Here is a 27,364-nt window from a genome sequence, read left to right as displayed (position 1 = left end):
GGAATGGAAGATAGTGAATTTTTCCGTACTGTAAACCTCCAACAGGTTTTTCCTCAATTTTCAGGAGAAGAATCAGATGATGTACTATCTTTTTTTTCCTTCGTTGAAAAGCTTAGAGAATTAGCAAACTGGACTGATTTTCAATTACTAATATTACTGCGAAGTAAGCTGACTGGTAAGGCAAGGACGTTTTTATATTCATCTCCAGTGCTTAAGGAAACATTAGAATATCAGAATGTTTAAAGATATCTTAATTTCAGAGTTCTCTAGATTGAGAAGTATTGGACCCAACTTGTGGAAACAACAAAGGATCACACAAAAGGATAAAGAAAGTGCTACAGAGTTTTGTAATCGCATGTTGACTCTTTCCAACAGTTTGAAAGTATCTAATGAAGATAAACCTCATTTGGATTGGGCTGTTTTTCAGCAGTTTTGCCAAGGTGTGAGACCAGAATTGAGAGAGACTGCCTATAAGACGAAAATTAACACCTTAGAAGAATGTTTCCAAGTTGTCAAGGAAAAAGAACAAATGATAGGAGACTTTTGTCCCTTATCCAATGTAGGTCATGTGAATGTTATAAATAAGACTGATTATTCCTTAAACCAATCTGAAACTGGAAAGGAAAATAAAAGTGAAAAAGGAAAGAAGAAGAATAATGGAGAAAATTCCTTAAATGTTAATCATATAGCTGAGAGTGATGAACTATCCAATAAGAAAACAGTTTAATGCAAGAAATAAAAACCTTAATTCATCATGAAGTAAAAGGATTACAACAACCAGTAATGGATCGCCTTGATAAAGTAATGAAGCAGCTGGTAGTTATTACTACAACTTTTCATGAAAGCCACAACCCTACAACAGATGGAACCAACAAAATGGTGGAACAAGAAGTAAGAAAACAGAATCAACCTATATTAGCAAATCTGGACAAAGTGGTGCATGGATTAGAAAGACTCAATCTACAGATGCCTATTACCTCTCAACCTCTAGCAAAGAAAGAGTATTTCTCCAACTATAAGGATCCTCCAAGATGCTTTCGATGCCACAGAACTGGGCATATTGCTAGGAATTGTTCTGATGCTAAAGGAACATACTCAAACAATAGATGGGATTTGAATTTTGGACAGATTCCTCACAAAATACATAGAAAGTTCATTCATCTTAAAAGAGTTATCAAGATTAATGAATCAATGATCAAAATCAGAGGAAATATCCAAGGGTATCAATGTAATATTTTACTAGATACAGGTTGCAAAGCTTCAATTATCAGTAGAGACTACCTCATGCACATCAAGCACAGAATATAGAAAAATATTATTAAACTGAGAAGACCAGTGAGAATTACTACTCTCTCTGACTCTACTTTTATGGCGTATAAGAAAGCTCGTGTAAGGATTTTTCTACCAAATTTTGGGTTATTTGTTCAGCAGGATCTACTAATTATTCCATCAACACCCAACTCGAGTTCTCACATCATTTTCGGAACTAACTTTATGAAAAAGTATTGTTTCTCATGTGACTTTTTTTAAGTGTGAGATATCCATAATGAATAGAAGAAACATCTGGAGAAATAATACACCTACAAATATTGGATGGAAGAAACAAACAGAAAGGCATGGTAAGATGAATGTGATACAACCTCCAAGTGAAGTACAGCCAACTACTGATGAGTCAATTGAAGATTTCAATGGCTCAAATTTTGGTAAATCTAATCAACCCCAAGCTAAACCTACCACAAACTTAACATTACAAGAGCAAATATCTACACCTGAATTAAAAGTTAGCAAGACAAATCAACTGATAATTGGAATCAACTTTGCCAAAGCAATTAGTTTAAATCCAAGATCTAATAAGGCAAGAAGAAGGGAAGGAAAGGACAAGTCTGACAGACTATCCTACTTAGAAGATTCTTTGGAGAATGTATATGGAAGGAAAAGGAATTATCAGGGAATGACAGATCACAGAAGAAATACCATTAGAATGAAAAACCCAGTCATAAGACAATCAAGACATAATGCTAGAGACAGAAATGAGGGATTCCTGCTCTGATGAGACACCCCCATACTACAAAAATATGAGACAAACTATTCCCAGTAATGAAAGCAGAGCAAATCTAAGTGAAAATGTAGAGCGATACAAAAATACTGACTGCAGTAATAAATTAGATTTTATTCAAACTAGATATTATTTAAGATCTCGAAAAGGAAATAAGAAGTCTACTTTCTCCACTCATGAGTTTAGTGTGAAAAATTTTTCTTTAAAGAAAAATTTTTCAGAGGAAAAATAAGCCTTTGTTAAATTGTGAATGAAGAATTTTATGATTTATTAATACTTCATTCATGATTTAATATATACTGTATTTCCTGAGCTAAGTTTGCTCCTATGTAAATTGTAAAAATTGTAAATTGAAAGAAGGCAATCTGTTAAAATAGTCTGAATGCAGACTATTTTAACAAATTTTATTTCCAGAATATAAAGATTCTGAGATAGAAAGCGAGTTTAACAACTGATAAAATAATTTGTAGACTTTTGAGAATTACAAAAGCAGCAAATGAATTTGTTAGAATGAAAAAATAAAATTTGGAAAGTTTTATACCGGGGGTTCTCAACCTTGTTGTGGTCGCGGGTGCATTTGAGAGCGGTGAGCACAAACCTGGTTGTGGTCACAGGTGCATTTGAGATTGGAAAGACAGTTGTGAGGACCAATATTTTCTTTCTATGAAAATTTATACTTGCTTATCATATCAAATGATAACAATTAACAAATTAACTATGAAAGTAGGAGAAATACACATGTAACATTTATTATACAACATCGCACAATAAGTAAAAACATATCTCTTTACTATGAATAAAACAATAGTCTCCTTCCCAATCATTGTTGAATTTATAGGTTAATTGTTTTTTTTATTTGGAATACTCATTTTGGGACAAAATTTTAAATGCAAAAAAACAATGTATGGTCAAAGCATGCCAACAACACCAGTGAAGTGGTGACACATCCTTCAATCACACGGTTGCCAGTAGACCAAATACATAAAACATGAAATTCCTGCCATGTACCCTCAAGGGGTGTACAGATATGATAGCACTACATAAAAAATTTACATCATTACTAACTTCCTATCTACAATTTTCCTCCAAATCAGTTGTTACTTGTCAAGACTCCAACATTATCAGATCTTATATTTCTATCATCTAAGGCACTTTGTACCGTATCAATCCACCTATATCTTGGTCTATTCCTGGGTCGTTTTCCTGCTCACCTGGCAGAGAACACTTGTTTTACTAATCCTTCCTCTCCCATTCTTTTTAAGTGACCATACTACCTGAGATTAGCTTTGCTAATGCATTCCTGAATGCTTACAATGTCAAGTTCTTTCCTAAAATCCTCGTTTTTAATATGTTATTGCCAATGATGCCATCTGTTCATGCCTCTAATTGTTCTCAGGACTCTCATATCTGCGGTCTCTAGTCTTTGGTCAAGTGTTTTACTTCTAATGTGGCTCTCAGATCCATAAGTTAAAACTGGTTGGAACACTGTCTTGTATACAGCAAATTTAGTGTTCCAACTAATTTCTCTCTTATTTAATATGAATTTATTCAATTGACTTCCTACCATACCAGCTTTGTTGATTCTGTTTCTACTTCCATATTTAATTTACCATCGTCACTAAAAATCATGCCTAAGTAGCTGAAATGTTTTACTTGTTCCACAGGTTCTCCGTTCACAACGAAGTTAACATTTTCAATGATTCTGCCTATTTTCATTGTCTTTGTCTTTTTATTACTGACCTTCATACCATATCTATTACAACAGTTATTCAATTTAGTCAGGGAATTTTGCAGACTTGTAGCAGATTTATTTAGAAGTATAACATCGTCTGCATAAAGCAAAGAGCTGACATTAACATCTCCAATTCTGATATCATGTTTAATACCACTTTCCTTCATAATGTGCTCCATATAGATAATGAATAACAGAGGGGATAATGTGCATCCTTGTTTTACACCAGATTTAACATTAAACCACATTCCTGTATTTCCTTCAATTCTAACTGCTGACTTACAACTCAAATAAAGACTAGGTATTGCTTGATATAATGCCCCATTGACACCATATAACTGTAGCATATTGAATAGCTTCTCTCTTGGCACCTTGTCATATGCCTTTTCCAGATCGACAAAACTTAAATAACAGATCTTTGTTATATTCCCATGATTTCTCAACTATTTGTCGTAAAGTGAAGATCTGATCCTGACAGCCTCTATTTGGCCTGAATCCAGCTTGTTCTTCACCAAGCTTTTCTTCCACAATTCTTCTCAACCGTTTCTCAAGTATACTTGCATAAATCTAACCTGGAACACTCAGTAGAGAAATATTCACTTTTTATAATTTCAAAATTTCACTTTTTATATAAGGATACTATGAGAGCTGTACTCCAATCATCGGAATTCGTCCCTCTGTCCAGGCCTTCTGAACTGTGCAATGCAGCCACTGCAAGACTTTTATACCACCATACTTAAGCATTTCTGGTCGAATATCATCTACTCCTGCTGCCTTTCCACATTTCAAGCCTTTGATGGCTTTTTCTACTTCAAGTATGGATATGTATTCCTCACTTTATGCCTGTTGAGTGTTTTTTACCACTGTGCAATCACTGATTGTTTCATTTAGCAATTTTTCGAAGTAATTACTCCATACGTCAAGGATATCTTTTTCTCCTGTTTTCATGTCACCTTTATCATCTCTAATCCCTTTTACAGCACTCTTTCCTCCATTTCTAAGCTTCTTCAACAACCTCCAGAATATTTTGCCACCTTCTTGATATTTATTTTCTATGTTCTTGCCAAAGTCCTCCCATGAATTTTGTTTAGCTAGTTTTACACAGTGTTCAAGCTTTCTTACATTTGTCTCTGTATGTTCTAAGAACACAACCGGACTTATTTGCTAGGAACTTTTGATATACTTTCTTCTTTTCTTTCACTGTCTCTTTAACTTCCTGTGTTAAAGAGGTGTCAGAACTCCACCATGGTTCTGACTTTTCTATCCTTGCAGACTACCTCACCACATGCCTCTCTGGCTAAAACAACCAGGGTTTTCTTCAAGGCTTGCCAATGAATCTCCAAGGTCTGGTTCCTGTTCTTAAATTCTTTCATTTTTTCTTCAATAATCTTTGTGTATTTTAGTCTACAGTTCACATCTGAGAGCTGCTCAACTTTTATTCACTTAAAAATTTCTTACATGTTATTCTTTTCAATTTTCAATACATAAAACATATGCACAAAATTGGCACTGGTACTCAAAGACAGGGGAATTACAAAATGTTCATAATATAACATAAATGTTAAAATTTTTTACAATTTCAATAAATATTATTACTAGGAGAAGACATATTTTCCAGTCTTAATTTTATTTTTTTCCTTATTTAATAATTGACAGCAGGTGCAGGCGTGCCCACAGGCATAGGGTTGAGAAATGCTGTTTTACACAAAGAAGAACAAAAAAGCGGAGATTCCAGATTAGACAGCGAGTATGTGAGTTCATTATTTTATGGGAGAAAAAAATCCAAACTGTAATATAAACAAGTAATATAAATGGTAGTTATCGTAAACTGGAAGTTAGCATTGTAGGATTATAATGATGGTTGGGGGGTGAGACTAAATGGAAACATACATGTGTGTGTCAGAAAGGTGAATACTTTTACTTACTCCCTCTCTCACAGTCCAAGTGATTAAACTCTTAAATTAAAAACATTAAGAAAATAAATGACACTGAACTCTAAATTAGGCTGGTACACCGATTCATATCCCAGGATATCTCATGTGTAACTAAACCTCTTAAATTCCTATTTAACCCATTAAGAGAATGAGTCTTCAAACACCTTATAACCAAAATAAAAAATTTTAATTTACAAAAAAACACAAATACAGTACATACAATATCAAATGAACTACTTAACTATGCAAATACCAATGCATTCTTCAGATTACAACAAGAAACACACTTTAATGTGCACAACTTTCATTCTTCTTTTCAAGGATTAGGTCTTCTACTCTGGCTTCACTAGTCTTTTCATATTGCAGCTAGACATTCTCTCTCTCCCTTTGGTCTATATTCATAAACCTCTTTTAGTAGTCAATATCTTTCCATCATAAATAGACGCCCTCTCGTTTCTCTCTATATTTCTTGATCTTTTCATTTACATAATAAATATCTAGCTCTCCGAAGAAAGCTAGATTAACTTCCTTTTGATCACATAAACCAATATATATGATCCTATTAGGATAAAACTTAAGGAATAATACTTTCCTTGCTTCCTTCAGAAACTTTTATTCCTACTCGAATTTCACAGAGGAGAAAGACTAACATAAAAAAATTGCTCTCTATATGACAGCAAAATAAGTCAATCAAATTCTTCTTATATCTTATATAATTGCAGAACACTGAAGAAAACATATCTTTTCTTCATTCAAGACTGTTCAGTTACTTCATTTTTTATATATAAGTAACAAAAACTCCTATAAACACTACTAGAAACATCAACAGCTTCTTCTCTTTAAAAGGAATTAACTTTCTATATGAAAGTTAATTCCTTTTAAATTCAACATTCTTCATTAAACCTTATCACGGTTTTAATACTTCAGAACAAATTTTCATTCTATATGAAAGATTCTGAAGAAATAACTAAAACCATACCGACAGTTAGAAATCATTTATCAGAGTAAGAATCCTAAATAAAACAAACTTTACTGGGCCCATGTCTATATGAACTGGAAAGCAATCAAGTTCCTTTCATCTTTAACTGAAATAAATCCCATGTGGATAAATGACTACTAAAAACTTCACATTCATCTCTTTATACAAGGACATCCTCTCTCAGTCTTTCCCCGCAGAACCTACACAATTTTTCTCCTACTTTGTTCCTTTAGTACATCCTAACAGCTGAATGCTTAGCAATACAAAACATAACATTCTTTCTCTTCCATGGATGTTTGGATATACAACAGTGCAATTCCACCCCAATCAACCATTATGTGCTGTCATTACCGCTTTCACTATTGGGCTCTTGAAACAATGAAGTTCTTTCTTTACAATGTAGAAAAAACTATTTAATTCAAATTTCAAAATAAAACAAACCTTTCTTCCTTTCACAGTCTTTTATGCATTGAGGTAAGTTCACCTAATTATTTTAACAACATGAATGCAGCTGTAACTTTTGCTTTTATCACTGACAATATATTTTGTGAACAATATGCATCTTAATACAAACATTTCAACACTTGAGAAGAGCCCAATATGAAATTACACTCTAATATTTAATCAAAACAAATTTATTTCACACCAAAGCAAAGAAGACTTCAGTAACCAAAGACAAATACAATATTTCAAAACATTGTGCCCATGACATACAAACTGACATACATTTAACTATTTTACATTATTAACCCACATTATTAACTCCTTAACTTTAAATTAATTCATTTTTATATTTTTAATTTGTGGGATATCTGCATCCTGCAGAAACAACCCTTCATTCATGTCTGTGTTTAGATTTGCATGTCTTTAAAGAGGATGAAGAAATATTTCTCTTTTTAGTAGGTTTTATTTGAAATGTTTTGTCAACTGAACAATAAATTCAACTAAAATGGCATTTACTTACTTTAAATAAAACTTTATTCTGCTTATTTATTAAAAAATAGTTCAACTTACACTTTCAGACTCCTCAGAAGATCGTTCACTCTCATTTTCTCTGCTTTTAATATCTTCAATTTCTGCTAGAACAGAAAGTTTTATATGTTAAACATGCACATACTTAACTAAGAAAAATACGTTTACAGCTTACTGAGGTCTGGTAATAAACAATTTACACACACACATGCATTCATGAACAGATACATATTTTACTTTTATCTTATTAAATGGCTTTTCATGGGTTGAAGAAGTGAAGAGAATAAGAGCTGGAAGAACTAAAAAAGTGAATGGCATCTTTGCTCTCTCTCCAAAGTATAGGATATGGATTCCAATCCACTATGGAATTGATGTTGGTAAATGTCTTCAGGGGATAGATGATTTTAATCAGATGTAAGTCACTACCTTGTTTAGTGGAGGCCTCAATTGGCATAAAATACCATGTATGAAGAACGAGATTCTTGGATTGCCAAAATCTTTGATTATCTAGCATACCAGATAATCAAAGAGCTCACAATCCAAGAGTTTGGCAAAAGTCATCTTCCTTGGAAACTTCAATGTTATTAACAACAACAGCTGACTGCCCTCTTTCAATGGCAAAAATTAAGCAGGCAGAGATTCAACAACACTTGCAATCACACACACACACACATGCAAATTGTTTCACATGATTATCAGAATACCAGACAACCCCAACCACTCTGAATCACTTTCTCATTAGTGACTCATCTAAGTATGTTGTGAATGTTGTCTTCCCTCTATGCAGTTCAGAACACAATCTAGTATGATCTCATCAATCATGGAGCAAAACATACAAAACCACTCACATCCGCCCCACTATATGACATTACAAGAAAGTGGGATGATCTTGACAACTTCTATGTCTCATTTCCTTGGTCAGTTTACTGTTTCCAGCCATCAAAGTCAAAATTATGTATAGAATGAATCAATGAAATAATTCTTACTGGCATGGAAGCATTCCCTGCTCTACCCTAAATTAATTCCCATCTCCAATTAGCCCTAGTTCTCCCACAAGTATGCCAGGGCTGCACAAAAGAAGTTAGATATACTACAACTGGCTTGCATCCAAATTTCTATCTTCATATAATACTGCTTACATCAAAGCCTGGAATAGATGAAAGAAAATTATCAGCACATCAAAAATTGACTATGAGAAAGCTAAAAGCAGGAAACTTGCATTTTGCCCAAATAGCAGCTATGCCTTCTAGGCTCTAGCTAAAGACATCTGCTGTAAAGATATCTGCACAACACTATTAGACTCAGATAGTACAACTGAGGGGTGCTTAAGGGTCAAAGCTATATAACTGAGAGGAGAAATCTGCATAGCCTTTAGAGGAAAGCGGAGAACTGACGAGGGCTTCTGACCTAATGTCCAATCCTCACCTTCTCATAGTGCACCCTGTTAGGTATCCATACCAAGATAATGAACAGACGATGGGCTGGCAATTTGGGATTTAGCTGACCAAACTGTATTCTTATTCACTTAAACCAAAATTTCAAATGATGGTATGACATGACAGATTTCATGCCGGATGGGACATCGCTCAATTAAACAAAGCCCCTGTTGTTTTCGCCAGGGAACCAGGGCAAACAGTGAAAATTCAACTACTGGAACAAATCTTAAAACCTATCTTAAAACCTACCCCAACCCAACATCACCAGAGTTAAAGATTGGTACTATCAACATAAGAAGCCTGAATGGCAAAGAAATGGAGATAGCTGAGGAATTAGATAAGTACCAGATCGACATAATAAGGGTGACTGAAACAAAAAAGGCAAAAACTGGCGATGTACTTTATCCCCTCTGTTATTCATTATCTATATGGATCACATTATGAAGAAAAGTGGTATTAAACCTGATATCAAGGAAGTTCTTAATCTCAGATCTTTGCTTTATTCAGATGATGTTATATCTCTAAATAAATCCGCTACAAGTCTGCAAGATTCCTTGAATAAATTCCCTGAATAACTATTGTAATATGGTATGAAGGTCAGCATTAAAAAGACAACGACAATGAAAATAGTCAGAAATTGAAAATATCAACTGCATTGTGAATGGAGAATCTATAGAACAAGTAAAACATTTCAGCTACTTATGCATGATTTTTAGTGAAGATGGTAAATTAAATATGGAAATAGACAACAGAATCAACAAAGCTGGTATGGTAGGAAGTCAACTGAATAAATTTATATGGAGTAAGAGAGAAATTAGCCAAAACACTAAATTAGCTTCATACACGACAGTATTCAAACCAATTTTGACTTATAGATCTGAGAGCTGGGTCAGAAATAAAACACTTGACCAAAGACTAGAGACCACAGATATGAGAGTTCTGAGAAAGATTAGGGCATGAACAGATGGTGGCATCAACGGCAATATCATATTAAAAACAAGGATATTAGGAAAGAACTTGACATTGTCAGCATCTAGGAATGCATTAGCAGAGCTAATCTCAGATGGTATGGTCACTTAAACAGAATGTGAGATGAAAGATTAGCAAAACTAGTGTTCTCTGCCAGGTTGGCAGGAAAAAGACCCAGAGGAAGACCCAGATATAGATGAATTGATATAGTAAAAAGTGCCTTAGAAGATAGAAATATAAGATCTGACAATATTGGAATCTTGACAGGTAACAGACTGATTTGGAAGAAAATTGTAGATAGGAAGTTAGTAATGATGTAAATTTTTCATGCAGTATTATCATATCCTGTACACCCCTTGCAGGTATATATCAAAAATTTGAGGAATCATCATCTGCATCCACAGAAAGAAAAAAACTAATGTCCTGACTTCCTATTTCTCCAATTCTTGCACAGCTGAACATAGTAAATGTCTCCCAATCATTCCAAGCACTGAACACTCAACATTGTATCTGACCTTTCATAACAAAGAGATCAGAAACATTTTGCTCAAATTGGATGCCAAAGTCTCTTGGCCCTGACAGCATTCCTCAGATTGTTCTCAAGGTCTGTGATTCAGAGCTGACTCCTACTCTATGCTGCTTCCCCCCCCCCCCTTTCTAAATGCTTTGAACTTCAGATGGTTGCATCTTCAATACAGGCAGGTCTGTCAATCACTTTTTTTTGGTCAATCAACTGGTCTTTTCATATGGTTTCCAGTCTGTTAAAAATAATTGTTTAACTATTCTTTTTGGACCATCAGATTAACTTGTTGATTCCATTCCAATCTTCTCTTTTTTTATCCATATGCTTATGGCTTATAACTGTAAATTTTTCTTTGTAAATTTTTTCATTACTTTACCTATTCCTATTCATTTTTTAAAAAATCATTATTATCAAACTACCATCCAATTTCTCATTCCTCACTTCTTTTTAAAGTAATGGAAAGCCACCATCAACACTGAACTTCTACGCCACTTTTAAGACATCTAATAAACGACTGCCGTTATCAATTTTGTAACTGTAAACAAAGAGAGGATCTATCAACCTATGACAACCATCTCTGGACACACAATGGAAAAGTTTGGTAAATCTCAAGTGGTTACCCTTGATATCTCCAAGGCTTTTGACCAACTTAGCACAAAAGTCTATTAAGCAGACTCTAATCATTTGGTTTATCCCCAAACTTCTGCAACTGGCCAGTTTTCTGAATGGAAGGTCATTTTGAATTATGGTGGATTGCTCCTTATCTTCAATCTATACAACTAATACTGGGGGTCCCACATAACTCTGTGCTTTCGTCCACCCTCTTCCTTTTATATATAAATGATCTACTCCAGCTGACTGTTAATCCAGTACAGTTTTGCTGATGACAGGATATTGCACTCCTTTTCATTTGACAAATCTTGTAGTGCACATATTACCACAACCAGCAAAACTCTAACCTCTACTATCTTAAATTCTAATCTTCAAAACATTCAATGAGGTTTGGATAACCTTCTCAACTTGCTAGCAAGACAGAGCTCTGCATTATTTCCCCCCCCACACACACACACACAAAAAAAAAAAAAGAAGTTTCCTTCCAATCTTATCCTTAACAATACGAAAATCTCTATTCCAGATGAGATTTACCTTCTTGGGGTAACTCTAATCCCAAATTACTCTTGGCACAAACATATCACAAATATTGCATCCTCTGCATCCAAAAAATTAGGTTCTCTCTTTCACTCAGGGCATTATTTTAATTCCAAATAGCTACTCTCAAATCACAAATACACTTGGAAGCTCTTAGGAACATCATCCCAGATGTTCTCACATCTGGGGTGATGTTCCTAAGAGCTCCCTAAAAATACTGGATACATATAAAGAGTAATCCAGGAGAGTGACTCAGTAAGGACAATAAAAGTGCAGTATGAGCAGAAATTAGCAAATCAGGCAAAGAAAAACCCTAGAGTTTTCTTTTTTTTAGATATGTGGCAAGTAGAAGAAAGAATGATTATGGAAAGATGCCATTAATTGATGGAAATGGCAGAATGGTAACTGCTGCAGAAGACATTGTTGAGGTATTTAGTGATCAATTTATAAGGGTGTTTCATCCTCGACGGTGAAATCATGAGAAACTCAAGTGTAGAGGACATAGGAGAGGATGGCTTAATTGTGAGTGAGCAGAAGGTATTTGAGGAAATAAATAACCTTGATGTCAATAAGGCTTTGATAGGATTTGATGACATATCACCATGTGTTTTATGGGAATGCACCAGGGAACTGGCAGTAGCATTCAATGTTTCGACCTCTGAAAACATACATATGCACATGACACTACAGAAAAGTAAGATAGATCTAAATGGCTTGTTAAATGTTTACCGTTGCATGACCACTGGTGAAAAAATAATAATAAATAAAATATATACAAAAATAAAAATTAACAAAATAAAATACATTTTTTATACATATCAGTACAATAATATACAGATAATTGAAATAAAATCTCTAAATAAATAAAAATAAAGATTTATAGCAGAACTACATTAAACACATCTGTACAGTTCTCTTATATTAAGGTTTTCTTGTGATGCAGTTCTGTCATCATGTTCTGGATGCTGTATAGATTACATATGGGTCCTCCAAATTTTAGGAATGACTAATCCATCATTGTTGTTCAGATTCAGATGATGTTTCAGCAACTCACAGGGTTCCTTGAACTTTCTTTCAAACCAGGTTTTGGTGTAGTGTAGGGATTTTGTGCTTTTCAAGTTGATTCTGTGGCAAGTTTGAAGTACATGGTCTGACAGGCCTGTTTTACCATAGTCAAGGAATTTAATGTGGCATTTATGTTAATTTTTTCTTATTGGGATGGTGTGCCCTGTTTTTCCTATGTAGGGTAGGTTTCAGGCACCCTGAATTTTGTAAACCCTTGGGTGGGCAAGGTGGGTATTTTGTAAATCCCAACCTGAGTCTTTAACTCCATGGAGGTCGGATGTTAATAATAATAATAATTTCCCCACCCTATGTCAAATCCAACCAAATGTATGCAACAACCAATCGACACCTCACAGTTCAATTCCAAATCCACAGAACAAATTTCTCCTTCTCTTCATTCATTCCTTCCACTGCTGCTCTCTGGAAGTTTTCTACCACATGATTCCTAAGGAATACAATCCACAGCTTTTCAAGTCAAATGTGAACAAACTCCTTCTTGCCCATCCACGGTACTAGTGTGCTATAGGTTGATCAACCTTTCTCTCTCTCTCTCATGGATGGGTTCTCCATAATAATAATAATAAAATTGATGTTTTATAGCTATGCAAAGTTTCATGGAGTGGACTGTCATATAAAATAAAAGTTGTTGGTTAATACAACAACTAATTCATGTTTAAGAGAAAGAAGATGCATTCCATGGTCTTCATTAATTAGCACTGCACACTTAGTTATGTTTACTAAGGTTTTTTTTTTTTTTTTTTTTTTAATCTGGAAGACATATTCTTGAGACCAAACAAGCCATATTTTCATGCAACTTCAGAACATCTCTAACAGGGAATGGTTACAACAAAAACCATCTGCCCTACACACACACACACAGTAGTAGATTTAACTTCCACAACCAGTACATATGAAAGCAAAGGCTCCTCAAGATTCATTATGTTAAGCAACTGTTTTTGATATTAAAAAGAGTAAGAGGCATCAATGCAAATAGTGGAGGTAGCAAAAGAATTACAAATATACCATGTCAACATAAATGGTGTTGCCAAAACAAAGACAAAAATAGATACTTCTAAATAATAATTATAAGATGTTATATTAAGGCAAGAGTGACTAGAGAAAGGAAGAAATAGATACAGTATTCAAAACTAAACAAAGGCAAACATATGTAAAGTCACGAGGAGAAGAAACTTGATAGTGATTGGAAGCTTTCCCCCACTTGGTTAGAATATAATAAATTTTGTTTAATCCTTTATCCGAGTGTAAGCAAGCAAAGTTTGCACCGGAAGTATCCTCAGGACTGAGACAAACTCGTGGTAAAGGTGGACCAAGCTCTCATCACTCCTCATCTCAGTATCTCCCATAATGCAAAGCACATCTCCATGCGGACATGTATAATGCTGTGCATTAAGGGAAGGGCCAATATCCAGACCAGTTTTGACCTTTATTGAATGTTCAAGTACAGGTCAAATTCCAAAAACTCAGCATTGTTCCCCTCAGTAACAGGCTCACCCTGCCATTGAGAACTCTTGAAACCATTACTTAAATTAAGGGGATATTAAATCCCACATAGTTTTAAAACCGAATAAGAAACTCAAAGATTGGAATCAGAGAGTTTCTTGCCGAATATAGTAAACTATAAAGTATCGGCGACACTAGCGTTTGCCAATGCAAGTGATCCTAGTACATAGTACAATACCAGGGCAACTCGTTGCAAAGGTGGGGGAGTTCAGATCGCTATTCTTAGGTATTTTCCATAATGTAAAAACACATTTCCTAGTAATGTATGCTGTTATTACATTATGGAGGGAGGTCACTACCCAGACCGGTTTCAGCCTTTTTTGAGGCTTCATCAGTGAGTAGCTAGACCTAATACCAAAGTGTATAGCGAAAAGAACTTATGTACTCTGCGAACGAGTTTTCCAAACAGGTGCAACCATTACGTTACTTAAGTATAAAGAGCTAATAAGCTTCATTTCGGCAATGAAAACATTACTTAAATTAAGGGGATATTAAATCCCACATAGTTTTAAAACCGAATAAGAAACTCAAAGATTGGAATCAGAGAGTTTCTTGCCGAATATAGTAAACTATAAAGTATCGGCGACACTACCGTTAGCCAATGCAAGTGATCCTAGTACGTAGTACAATACCAGGGCAACTCGTTGCAAAGGTGGGGGAGTTCAGATCGCTATTCTTAGGTATTTTCCATAATGTAAAAACACATTTCCTAGAAATGTATGCTGTTATTACATTATGGAGGGAGGTCACTACCCAGACCGGTTTCAGCCTTTTTTGAAGCTTCATCAAAAGAAATGTGTTTTTACATTATGGAAAACTTCAGGTTTCACACTAAGTGACGACAGGTTAACTACCGTTTCGGTAGGAAGTTGTGGTTTCAAGATCGCGTCCTTTTTTAATTTTTCAAACTTTTTAATGTGTTGATCTCGTACTTTTTTGAATTCCTTCTCCGCTGCAGTGCACGAGATGTCTTATAAAATCGACCAAATTTCGTGGCTTAAGGTGTTTGTAAGGTCATCTTCTAGTGCCTGTATAGCTGAGTTAGCTTCACTCACGAAACGGCAAGTGGCGGCAATTTGTTCTCTGAGTAAGGCTTGGCTGGCACGGTTGTAAATACGAAGTGCCTTTTGCGAAGAGAAACGGTGTTTGAATTTCACACAGTTAGGGATTACCTGATTATCCCGGCACTGCTTCAGGAAGGTGAGACGATTCAGTTGTCTTGATAGCTTCAACTTCAATTTACCGTAATGGCGTGCTTTACGTGCGGTAACATCTCCGTGGATAATCTTAATTCTTGTGGAAACGCTTAGACGTTGGTTATGCATTTTCACTATATTATTTAAGGAAATTACAACGTACTAGGATATACATTAAAATAAGAAAAAAATAACTGCATTCCTTTCTTAGACACACTAGTCACCCGCCAACCTGATGGAACCTTGGTTTTCTCAGTATATAGAAAACCCACCCATACAGGCAGATACACTCACCAACAATCCCACTTCTCCCCTCACAACAATATGGAGTCATTAAGACACTACACAACAAGGCCAAACTTATCTGCTCTAATGACAACGCCCTAACCACAGAACTAAACCACATTCTCAACACTTTCTCAGCCAATGGCTACCCCCCCGTCAAAAAAATTCCAAAAAATATTGAAACCAGTAAACCACAACTCCCCCTCACAACAAGGATTACTCTAAATCCATCACCATACCCTATATCCGAGGCACCTCGGAAAAAATCACAAAAATCCTAAAAAACATAACTTCTTGTTACAAACCATATAAAAAATTGGCATCCCTTATCCGCTCAACTAAAGACCAACCTCCCCCCCTAGACCTACCTGGTGTATACCAGGTCACTTGCAGCTGTAAGCTGTCCTACTTTGGCCAAACAGGCAGGACAGCAAATATCAGAATTTCAGAACACAAAGACTACATCCGGTTTCACCAATACAGCCATCTGGTCTTGCTGATCATGCGCTGGATACCTGCCATAGAATACGGTGGAAGAAAGCCAGGATAATACACCATAGCAAATACAGATATGAAAAACTTTTCCTAGAATCAGCTTCAGCCCTAAGAAATGATCCAAACCTCAACAGATTTGGCTGCATGAGACTTCCTCAAATTTGGGAAACCTACATCAGAAGACCTCCAGCCCAATCACCCCGATGGTGCCCACTAGAGGGCACCATCAGGACTTTAGGAGAAATAACAGCTTCATACTTCTAACTCACTTATTGTTGTGCTGTGCCTACTTGCACGTGTCTTATACTTAAGTTCTTGAAAATGGCATCGTGACGTTGCCAAAATATAGAAATATATTAAAATTTATTTTAATGTATATCCTAGTACGTTGTAATTTCCTTAAATAATATAGTGAAAATTGTTTGAAGTTCATAAACGTTATGAGCACTCTTCTCCTTCATTTACGACAATTAAGAAATGGGCTGCCGAGTTTAAACATGGCTGTACCAGCCCTGAAAATGATCCATGTGAAGGACGTCCAAGAAGTGCAACACACCAGAAATCATTGATCGAGTGCACGATATGGTACTGGATGACAGGCGAGAAAAAGTGTGTGAAATAGCTGAGACTACAGGCATTTCAAAAGAACATGTAGGATATATTTTGCATGAAGAATTGCAAACGAAAAACCTTTGAGCAAGATGGGTGCCACACTTGCTCACAGCAGATCAAAAATGCACTTGCATGAAAATCTCTGAACAGTGCTTGGAGAGTTTTAACAAGAATAAAACTGATTTTGTGCATCTATTTATTACTATGGATGAGACTTGAATCCAAACAGCAGTCAAAACAGTAGACAGAAGCTGGTTGTTCAGCACCAAAGAAGACAAAGTCAGTTCCATCAGCAGGGAGGGTCATGGCACTGGTGTTTTGGGATGCTAAAGGCATTTTGTTTATTAATTATCTTGAAAAGGGTAAAACAATAACTGGGGAATATTATTCCGATCTTTTAACCAGACTGGACGAAAAAATTCGTGAGTAAAGACCCGGTTTGCAGAAGAAAAAAATCATCTTTCATCAGGACAATGCACCAGTGTTTTGGCAATGGGAAAAAATTCATACAGATCTATGAATTGTTGGAAAAGCCACCCTATTCCCCAGATTTGGCTCCCTCTGACTTCTATCTCTTCCCAAAACTAAAACTCCTCGGTGGTGAGCGTTTTTCTTCGAATCAAGACGTGATTGCAACTGGGGGTATTTTGCACATCTTACTGAGAACCACTACAGGGACGGGATAATGGCGCTGGAGCATTGCTGGAATAAATGTATTAGTCTTAAGGGAGATTATGTTGAAAAATAAAAATAATTTTGAAATTATAAATTCGTTTTTTCATTATTAGGCCGAGAACTTTTCAGACGACCCTCATATGTACATCCATATAATACACATATTATATATTATTATAATATAATTATCTGTTTTATTGTATTTTTCTCCCCCTCAGTATCCAATACGATGAACAATGGCTGGTGAATTTGAGATATTTTATTCAGTGCAGTGCGTGTGAAATGTATTCGTCGAGAAAATTAAAGAATACGTGGAAAGAAATTGAAACTGGAGAGAGAGAGAGTATGTATTAAGTGTTTCAAAAGTGAATGTCTGTTAGGTGACAAGAATGCAACAAATACCGAAGATAAGATTGAAAATGTTATTAATGTCGAATGTGCAGCCGTGGAAATAGGGGAGAACGAAATGGATATTATTAAATAATATCACAAATTCGAAGGAATAATGAAGACCAACCAACCAAACAAGAAAACAAGTTAAAGAGAACCTTATGTATAAGTTATAGAGACTCAATCATCTGGGAAGTGCTTAATGAAAATGTGAGAAAATCGTGTTTCCAAGGTGCAAAAAAGGTAAGTTGAAGGAAACGACTGTCTTGGTTGGTACAAATGGTTTGAGATGCAAGAAGTATTCTATGATTGGGATGTAAAGGAGTTGTTAGAAGAGGCAAAACTGAAGAGCAAGAAGGTGAAGATTGTAAGTCTCCTAAAATAATAATAATAACATAATCATAGTAGACATACTAATATGTACAGAAAAAGTTGCATAACATTAATTAGGCTTTAGAACAAAATAAAACTAAGTAGTTAAATAGCATTTAAATGTTTTACATTTTACACGTGAAACTGGATCCTTGAATAACTACAAATATGCTAAAATCAATTATTTATACAATTATTTTTAACAGAGCTTAATCATTTCTTTGGTTAAATAAATATTCTTTCACCAGAATTTTGTATTTGTTTGGTTAGTTTCATTTCTTATTGATAAAGTGTATTAAATATTTTTGGTGCTAAAAATGTATAATGTTTGTGTATTGCTTTTTTATTTACTTTAGAAACTATGTATTTTAGAACCTTATGTCTACTACAGAAAGCATCTTGTTCGATATTTATGTCTTTTTTTTTTAATAGCAGTACCCTAGAATTGTATAAATATCTAAGGGGTAGGTTAATATGGTATATTTATTACACATTATAGTGTCCTTGTATATGTTTCTAGTTAAGATTTGAATTACTTTATTCTGAGTCGAAACTAGAGATTTCAGCATGCAGCAATAGACTCCTCCACAACTTAAAATACCATAATGTAAGTGTACTTTGAATTCATGCAGAATATATTTTTAACATATTGAAATTTAAAAAAAAAAAAATTTAGAAACATCTCATTGACTATGTTATTGTTGATAGTGATGTTTTCTCCCTAGTGCAGCACACTATAGTATATAGAGGATTTGAAATTGGAAGTGAACAGCATTTAGTATTGAGCAGGATAAAATTGAATTTCATATTGAAAAGAATAACATGTAAGAAAGTTTTAAAGTGAATAAACGTTGAGCAGCTCTCAGATGTGAACTGTAGGCTAAAATACACAAAGATTATTGAAGAAAAAATGAAAGAGTTTGAGAACAGGAACCAAACCTTGGAGATTCAGTGGCAAGCTCTGTAGGGAAAAAAAATTGATTTAGCCAGAGAGGCATGTGGTGAGGTTGTCTGCAAGGATAGAAAAATCAGAACTCCATTGTGGACACAGGAAGTTAAAGAGGCAGTGAAGGAAAAGAAGAAAGCATATCAAAAGTTCCTGGTAAATAATTCAACTTGTGCTCTTAGAGAATATAGAGACAAATGTAAGAAAGCTAAACATTGTGTAAAAATAAATATCAAGAAGTGGCAAGATATTCTGGAGATTGTTGAAGAAGCTCAGGCATGGAGCAAAGAGTACTGTAAAAGGAATTAGAGATGATAAAGGTGACATGAAAACTGGAGAAAAAGATATCCTTAAAGGATGGAATAATTACTTCGAAAAATTGCTAAATGTAACAATCAGTGACAGCACAGTGGGGAAAAAACACTAACTAGGCATGCAATCAGGAATATATATCCATACTTGAAGTAGAAAAAGCTATCAAAAGCTGGATGTGTGGAAAGGCAACAGGAGTAGATGATATTTGACCAGAAATGCTCAAATACAGAGGTATAAAAGTCTTACAGTGGCTGCAATGCATAGTTCAGAAGGCCTTGACAGAGAGACAAATTCCAGATGATTGGAGTAGAGTTCTCATAGTACCATATATAAAAAGTGAAATAAAACTAAATGTGAGAATTACAGAGGTATTTCTCTACCGAGTGTTCCTGGTAAGATTTATGCAAGTATACTTCTGTCAGGATCAGGTTTTCACTTTATGACAAATAGTTGAGAAATCGTAGGAATATAACAAAGATCTGTATTTACATTTTGTAGATTTGGAAAAGGCATATGACAAGGTGACCAGAGAAAAACTATTCAAAATGCTACAGTTGCATGGTGTCAGTGGGGCATAATATCAAGCAATGCTTAGTCTTTATTTGAGTTGTCAAGTCAGCTGTTAGAATTCAAGGAAGTACAGGAAGATGGTTTAATGTTAAATCTGGTGTCAGACAAGGATGTACATTATCTATATGGATCACTTACTAAATCACTTAAAGAATTGAACAATGCAGATACGAACATAAATTAAATTACACTATAATAAATATGTCCGATATTTCGGCAACGTCACGTTGCCATTTATAAAAGGAACTTACAAAAAAAGGCACGTGCATGTAGGCACTACAACGCAGTAACTGAGAATGAAGTTATTGTTCTCCTAAAAGTCCTGATGGTGCCCTCTAGCGGGATAAGGAGGTGTTCTTGGCCGTTGGGCTGAAGGTCTGCTGATGTAAGCCTCCCAAATTTGGGGCAATTGCATACAACCAAATTTGTTGAGGTTTGGAGCGTTTCTCAGAGCTGAGGCCGATTCCATAAATAGTCTTTCAAATATGTATTTGCTACGGTGTATTACTGTAGCTTTCTTCCGCCGTATATCCAGAGCATGGTCTACAAGACCAGAATGGCTGTACTTGTGAAAACGGATGTAGTCCTTGTGTTCGGAAATTCTGATATTCGCTGTCCTGCCTGTTTGGCCAAAGCAAGACAGTTTACAACTCAAGGGACCTGGTATACACCAGGTAGGTCTAGGGGAAGTGGTTGGTCCTTGGTAGAGCAGATAAGGGATGCCAATTTTCTGTAAGGGCTGTAACAGCAGGTCAGGTCATGTTTTTTTAAGATTTAATAATTTATTCCGAGGTGCCTCGGATGTAGGGAATGGTGATGGATTTAGAGTAATCCTTGTGGAGGGGGGCTGTGGTTTGTAAGTTTTAATATTTTTTGGGGGGGGAGGGGGGGTAGCATTGGCTGTGAAAGTGTTGAGGATGTGATTTAGTTCATTGTTTAGGGCCATGTTGTTAGAACAGATTAGTTTAGCCCTGTTTTATAGTGTTTTCACTACACCATATTGTTGTGAGGGGGGGGGGGGTTGTTGGTGAATTTATCTGCCTGTATGGGTGGGTTTTCTATAAACTGAGAAAACCAAGGTTCCATCAGACTGGCGGGTGACTAGTGTGTCTAGGAAAGGGAGCCTGTTGTTTTCCTCTTTTTCCAGGGTAAACTTGATTCTGGGGTGTTGGTTGTTTTAGCCTTTTTTTTGTAAGTTCCTTTTGAAAATGGCAACGTGACGTTGCCAAAATATCGGAAATATTTATTAAAGTGTAATTTAATTTATATTCGTATCTACGTTGTTCAATTCCTTAAGTGATTTAGTAATGCATAACCAATGTATAAGCCTGTCTACGAGAATCGATATATGGATGACATCATGAAGGAAAGTGGTATTAAACCTGATATCAAAATTGGAGATGTTAATGGCAGCTCTTTGCTTTATGCAGATGATGTTATACTTCTAAATAAATCAGTTACAAGTCTGCATGATTTCCTTACTAAATTGAATAACTGTTGTAAGAGATATGGTATGAAGGTCAACAATAACAACGCAAAGACAATGAAAATAGGCAGAAACAGAAATATCAACTGCATTGTGAATGGAGGGCCTATAGAACAAGTAAAACATTTCAGCTACTTAGGCACGATTTTTGGTGAGGATGGTAAATGAAATATGGAAATAGACAACCGAATCAACAAAGCTGGTATGTTAGGAAGTTAACTGAATAAATTTATATGGAATAAGTTCATGCAAGACAGTAAATGTAAAAACATGTGATATGCATTAGCTGTGTGCAGTTAGTGATTGAAATTGACAAAACTGAATTCTCTAATGTTTAAAGATTTAATGAGAAATTTCCATATAGCACATTGTGTCAGAATTCTTCAGATTCTTCAGAAGGCTGGAATAAAAAATTTCTCTTATAAATAAGGAATAGTTGAAAGGTTCCAATCAACTGCATTGTTGGTATTAACAGTATGGCTGGCTAAACCAGATCTAGTTCTTCCTTTGTAGTTCACATCTGCAACCCATTCCTTCTTTCTCACCTCCAATCCATGGCTTGTGATTTATTCCAAACCATGAGGTGAGGGAAAAGAAAGATCTGTTTAGCTAGCTATTCTGCTAATACCAACCATGTAGTTGATTGGAACCTTTCAACTATACTTTATTTAGAAGAGAACTAACTTTTTTATTCCAGACTTCCAAAGGAATCTCTTGCAGCCATCCATTTAAAATGATTATTGATTAAAAACCAGGGACTGACATTTAGTGATATATGAAATCTCTCATTAAATCTTTCACAACATTAGAGATTTCAATTTCATCAACAATCACCTTCTGTCACTAACTGCACACTAATGCATTACATGCTTTTACACTGACTGTCTAGTATGAAAATTTGCCTATTTGCATTGTAACAATTTTACATTTAATCAACTTTGTAACCTTTGTATTTATATTTGTTTTGATGTGTCTAGCACTGAAAAAGTCACCAGTTCTCTTTTAGATGGTGAAACTAAGTTAGTGTATGTTACTTAGGTAGTTACTAATAAATTCTTGTGTTTTTATGTAGAAGAACTTGTAGTTTAACTCAGATGTGAAATTAAAATTACATTTTGATTGCTGCATCCCATACAGTTAACTATTTTTAAATGGCACTAACTTCTAAGAATTTTAACAAATTAATTGCATCAAGTTAGTGTATAAAAGTATTGCCTACAAGTCATTCTTTTGAGTTTTTTCTCATGCACAATCCTTGTCAAATTTACACAAGGTAACCACAAGGAATATAGAGATGCTCTCATAATAATGCATGAAAAGGTTATATCAAAATGAAGACTACATTAATACTAACTTCCTAATGACAGTTTTCTTCCAAATTAGTCTCTTATCTTTTAGGACTCGAATATTGTCAATCTTATATTTTGGTCTCCGAACACAACTCCTACTGCAGCAATCCGCCTAGATCTTGGTCATCCTTGTGTTCTTTTTGTGGACACCCAAACATGAAACACCTATTTGCTAACACCTGCTTTCTCTTTCTCATCTTAGATTAGCTCACCTCACACATTCCTGGATGTTGAAAATGTCAAGTTCCTTCCTAATATTTTAATTTATATGATTAATATGATTTGTTAATATGATTAATATGTTAATCATATTAACAAGTGAATTAAATACATGTGATTGCCACTGATGCCATCTGTTCACTCCTTTAATTTTTTTCAGAACTCCCATATCTGGGAGTTTGAACAACTGCTTTATTTCTGACTGAGCTCTCGGATCCATGAGTTTGAACACCACTGTCTTGTGTATAGCTAGTTTAGTGTTTTGAATAATTTTTTCAAAACACTAAATTTTCAATCAACCAAATAAATTTATTTATTAAATTTATTCAGTTGATTCTCTATCATATCAGCATTGATATGATAGAGAATCAACTTGTTGTCTATTTCCATATTTAATTTACCATCTTTGTTAAAATTGCACCTAAATATGCTTGACTTGTTCTGTAGGTTCCCCTTTCAGAATACTTTTACTATGTTGAATTCTTTTTTAAATGCCGTTTAAAAAAGTTTTAATTTAAAAAGAGTTTTAGTCTTTTTATTGCTACTTTTCATGTCAAGTTTGTTTCTACATTTATTCAATTGAGATATGGAGTCCTGCAAACTTATACAGGACCTAATTTGGTGTATGACATTCCGCATAAAGTAGAGATGAGATTAACATCTCTAATTTTGATATCAGCTTTAATGCTATTTTCTTTCAATTTTCTTTCATTCACACTTGTCTCACTTGAGACACAAAGAACTAGTCTTTGCGTCTTCTTCAATTCTAACTGCTGACATAATATGCCTGTTTACAACATATAGTCATTTTGGGCAGCTTTTCTCTTAGCACCTTTCATATGCCATTTCCAGGTCTACAAAACTTAAGAGATCATTATTATATTACCATAATTTCTTTACCTATGTCTTAAAATGAAAAATCTTATCCTAACAGAGAGTGTTAGGATTTTGTTTCCCTTTAGACCATAATCAGAAGCAGAATTAAATGAATTCCTTCAGAAGATAAAAAATCACCACTCCTATTCATACTCTTTCTTTCCACTTCTTTCTCTTTATTCATACTAGAATCCAGTTTAGTTCCCGCTTTTTCTCTTGAATCTGCACACAGCAAGATGTCATCTGCATACAACATTGTCCAAGGTGCATCTTCTCTCACCTCCTTCGTCACCACCTCCATCACAATGTTAAACAGAAACGGACTTAATGCTGACCCTCGATGTAAGCCAACTGTTACTTGAAAACTCTCTGTCTGCCCCAGACAGGTCTGAACACTTGTCTTCACATTTCTGTACATCTCCCACACCAACCTGACCATATTTCTCCAGAACCTCTTCTCCCTCAGACACCTCCAGACTTCTTGCGTTGGCACTCTATCGTATGCTTTCTCCAGATCAATAAATGCCAGATGTAGCTCCTGTTGTTTCTCTCGAAACTTTTCCATCGACTGCTGTAACCCAAAGATAGCATCTGTTGTTGATCTACCAGGTGTGTGCATGAAGCCAAATTGTTCCTTTGCAATCTCCACCTCCTTCCTCAATCTTCCATCAAGAACCCTTTCTAGGATTTTCATTGTGTTGGACATCAACTTTATTCCTCTGTAATTTTTACAATCTTGTGCATCCCCCTTTACCCTTGTAGATGGGGACAAGAGCACTCTCTCTCTCCAAGAGACGGCCAAGAAGTGACAGACTTAAGTAATTTCTCAGTTTTTTTCTTTATTCTGTTAGTTGGATTATAGTTTACAAGCTGACAGGTGCTGTTATGATTCATCTGATGATTGTAAGTTGATCTGTGAAGGACGACAGTGGCATTATCTTTGTCCGATTTTGTTATAATTATATCTTGATTAGTTTTTAATGACTTGATTGCTGCTAGTTCTGTTTTTGTAGGATTGCTATATAAGGTTTTCTTTTTATTCAGAACTTTGCTGATTTCTAACCGAATTTTATCAGCTATATTAATAGGAAGAGACTTAATGCCTCTTTCTATGTGGTATATAAAATAAAAGTTTATTAACAGTTCTAGGTGCTAGTATGAAGTTAAGTTCTTTATGAAGTAATGCAAGTTGACCATTATTTAAGATGCGACTTGATAAGTTGATCACATGACTATTGCTTGCAGGTGGTTGGTTGCTCCTTGTCTCACTTGTTTGTTGTTCACTGTTGGAGTTGTTTACTAGAGAAGAGATATCCTGATTGGATTCGTATGATTGGCATTCAAATTTCAGCGTTCTTTTAAATTATGAAATTTGGCCTTAAGTTTTTCTTTATTACTTTCTAGAATATATTTAGCTGAATTGTCTGTAATTCTTTCAAGCACTTTCAAAATATCTGATTCATATAACTGGATAGTTTATTATTTATTATTTAATTAATATTTAAGTAAATATAATTAAATTAATTTAATATATTAATAAATTAAATTAATTTAAATTAATATTTAATTTATTAAATATTAATAAATGTAATATTATTTATTACATTTATTAATGTAATAAATAATTATTTATTAATTATTTATTTATTAATAAATGATAATTCATTATTTATATATATAATAAATATATATATAATTATATTAAATATAAATTATATTAAATTTATATGTTTAAATATATTTTCTAAAATTAAAAACTACTGCTCATTTTTAAGGAATATCGTTATTTCAATAAAAATTCATCTCAACAGCAATGGCTATGAGATATGAGTATACTATTTCTAAAACTGTATCCAAGTCAGTTTAGCTTTTTAGGAAGAAAATTCATCTGTTTGTGTCTAAAATGAAATGGGGAAGGGAAACAGTGCTGCTACAGTGTTAGCATACTGAAAAATCTACTTTCCCTTCTCTTTCCTACCAACAATATTAATAATTAAGTGTAGTGGGCCATTGTCGATCTCATAAATAATTTTTAGATTTGAATTCAAACCGAGCTTAGGAAACAGAAATATGCATTCTTATACAATAAACAGTTTCAATTAACAATAATTTCCATATTTATAAATAAAAATAAATACATATATACCTCCTAATAACGATTCTGAAAGTCCAACATCATCATCTTCAAAAAATGCTTGTGAGCCAATGAGACAAGGAAGTGGTCGGTGAATATAAGGATCCTAATATTTATAGGATTTAGAAAAGTTAAGTGAAAAGTAAGCGTCTCCTCAAAAATTAATACTTTAAAAAAATAGCAGGTAATCTCTACATTATTGTTAAAAAAAAGAGAGAAAGATGAATTATAATATTATTACATGGAAACTCTATGGAGTCCCAGGACTTGTCAGATCACTTCACATTACATTAATCTACTTTGTGCAGCCACCTCAAGCTACACTAATCTACATCATCAATGTATTTTTGTCTCTTAACTGTATGTGTTCCTGAAAATATCTGTCAGTTTTGCAGAAGAAAAAAATCCTAATTTTTTGGGAGGAAAACATCTTGCTATCACTTGACAAGACCAGCTAACTCATGTTCAGCTTAAAAGTTTATATAAAGATTCTTTGCATCCTAAATGAATTTGAACCCAGGTCTTTCCAATCAAAGGGATATTCTAATCAACATGGTTTCTTCTCTGATGATTTTCAATTTGCTTGTAATTATTACTTAATTATTTGTATTAATATTACTGATGTCAGCGATAACAAATCAACAATAACAATGCTCTACCTTAATTCCAGAAGCTTAGACATTAAACAGGATCAGCTCTACCGATGGTGCAACACGTGCATTAGCACAGGGCAACATGCTTTCGAGAGCGGCAAAATCGGCCTAAAGTATACGAAAAATAAATCATAAAAAATGTAATTTATTCCTTCTCTGTTGAAACCAGACTTCAGGAAGTCGTTAGTTAAATTTTTATATAATAAAACTTCATTGTACTGCATATTTAAAAAAAAAAAAATCATAATTATTATTATTATTATTATTTAGGCCTCCATGGAGTCAAAAGACTCATCGTGGGAGGTCCTTCCTAAGAACATAAAGTCTGTCAAGACTCATCGAGGGGAGGTCCTCCCCACCCCTAAGAAACACAAAGTCTATCATACCACTTCTTAAACTCATTGACCGTTCTCGCCCTCACCACTCCATCAGGCAATGCATTCCATGGCTCAACC

General features: G+C 34.6%; 1 protein-coding gene across 3 annotated transcripts in view; it reads right to left on the bottom strand.

Moving 5' to 3' along the window:
- Window positions 1-27,364, bottom strand: part of LOC150098282 (uncharacterized) — a 709,319-nt gene that overhangs the window by 465,817 nt on the left and 216,138 nt on the right. For 2 of the 3 annotated variants that reach the window (XM_090406261.1, XM_090406264.1), the window contains exons 7-8: window positions 26,269-26,362; window positions 7,716-7,780 (exon numbers count right to left, since the gene is read on the bottom strand). In XM_090406261.1, coding sequence (XP_090262387.1) covers window positions 7,716-7,780; window positions 26,269-26,362 — 159 coding nt within the window. The remainder of the gene's footprint in view (window positions 1-7,715; window positions 7,781-26,268; window positions 26,363-27,364) is intronic. The other variant, XM_090406263.1, reaches the window with a different exon arrangement.

The sequence above is a fragment of the Typopeltis vanoorti genome, chromosome 16 (genome assembly GCF_054136105.1).
Source record: "Typopeltis vanoorti isolate ZY-2024b chromosome 16, IOZ_Tvanoo_1.0, whole genome shotgun sequence".
Taxonomy (NCBI): domain Eukaryota; kingdom Metazoa; phylum Arthropoda; class Arachnida; order Uropygi; family Thelyphonidae; genus Typopeltis; species Typopeltis vanoorti.
This window is presented reverse-complemented; position numbering and strand designations above follow the sequence as displayed.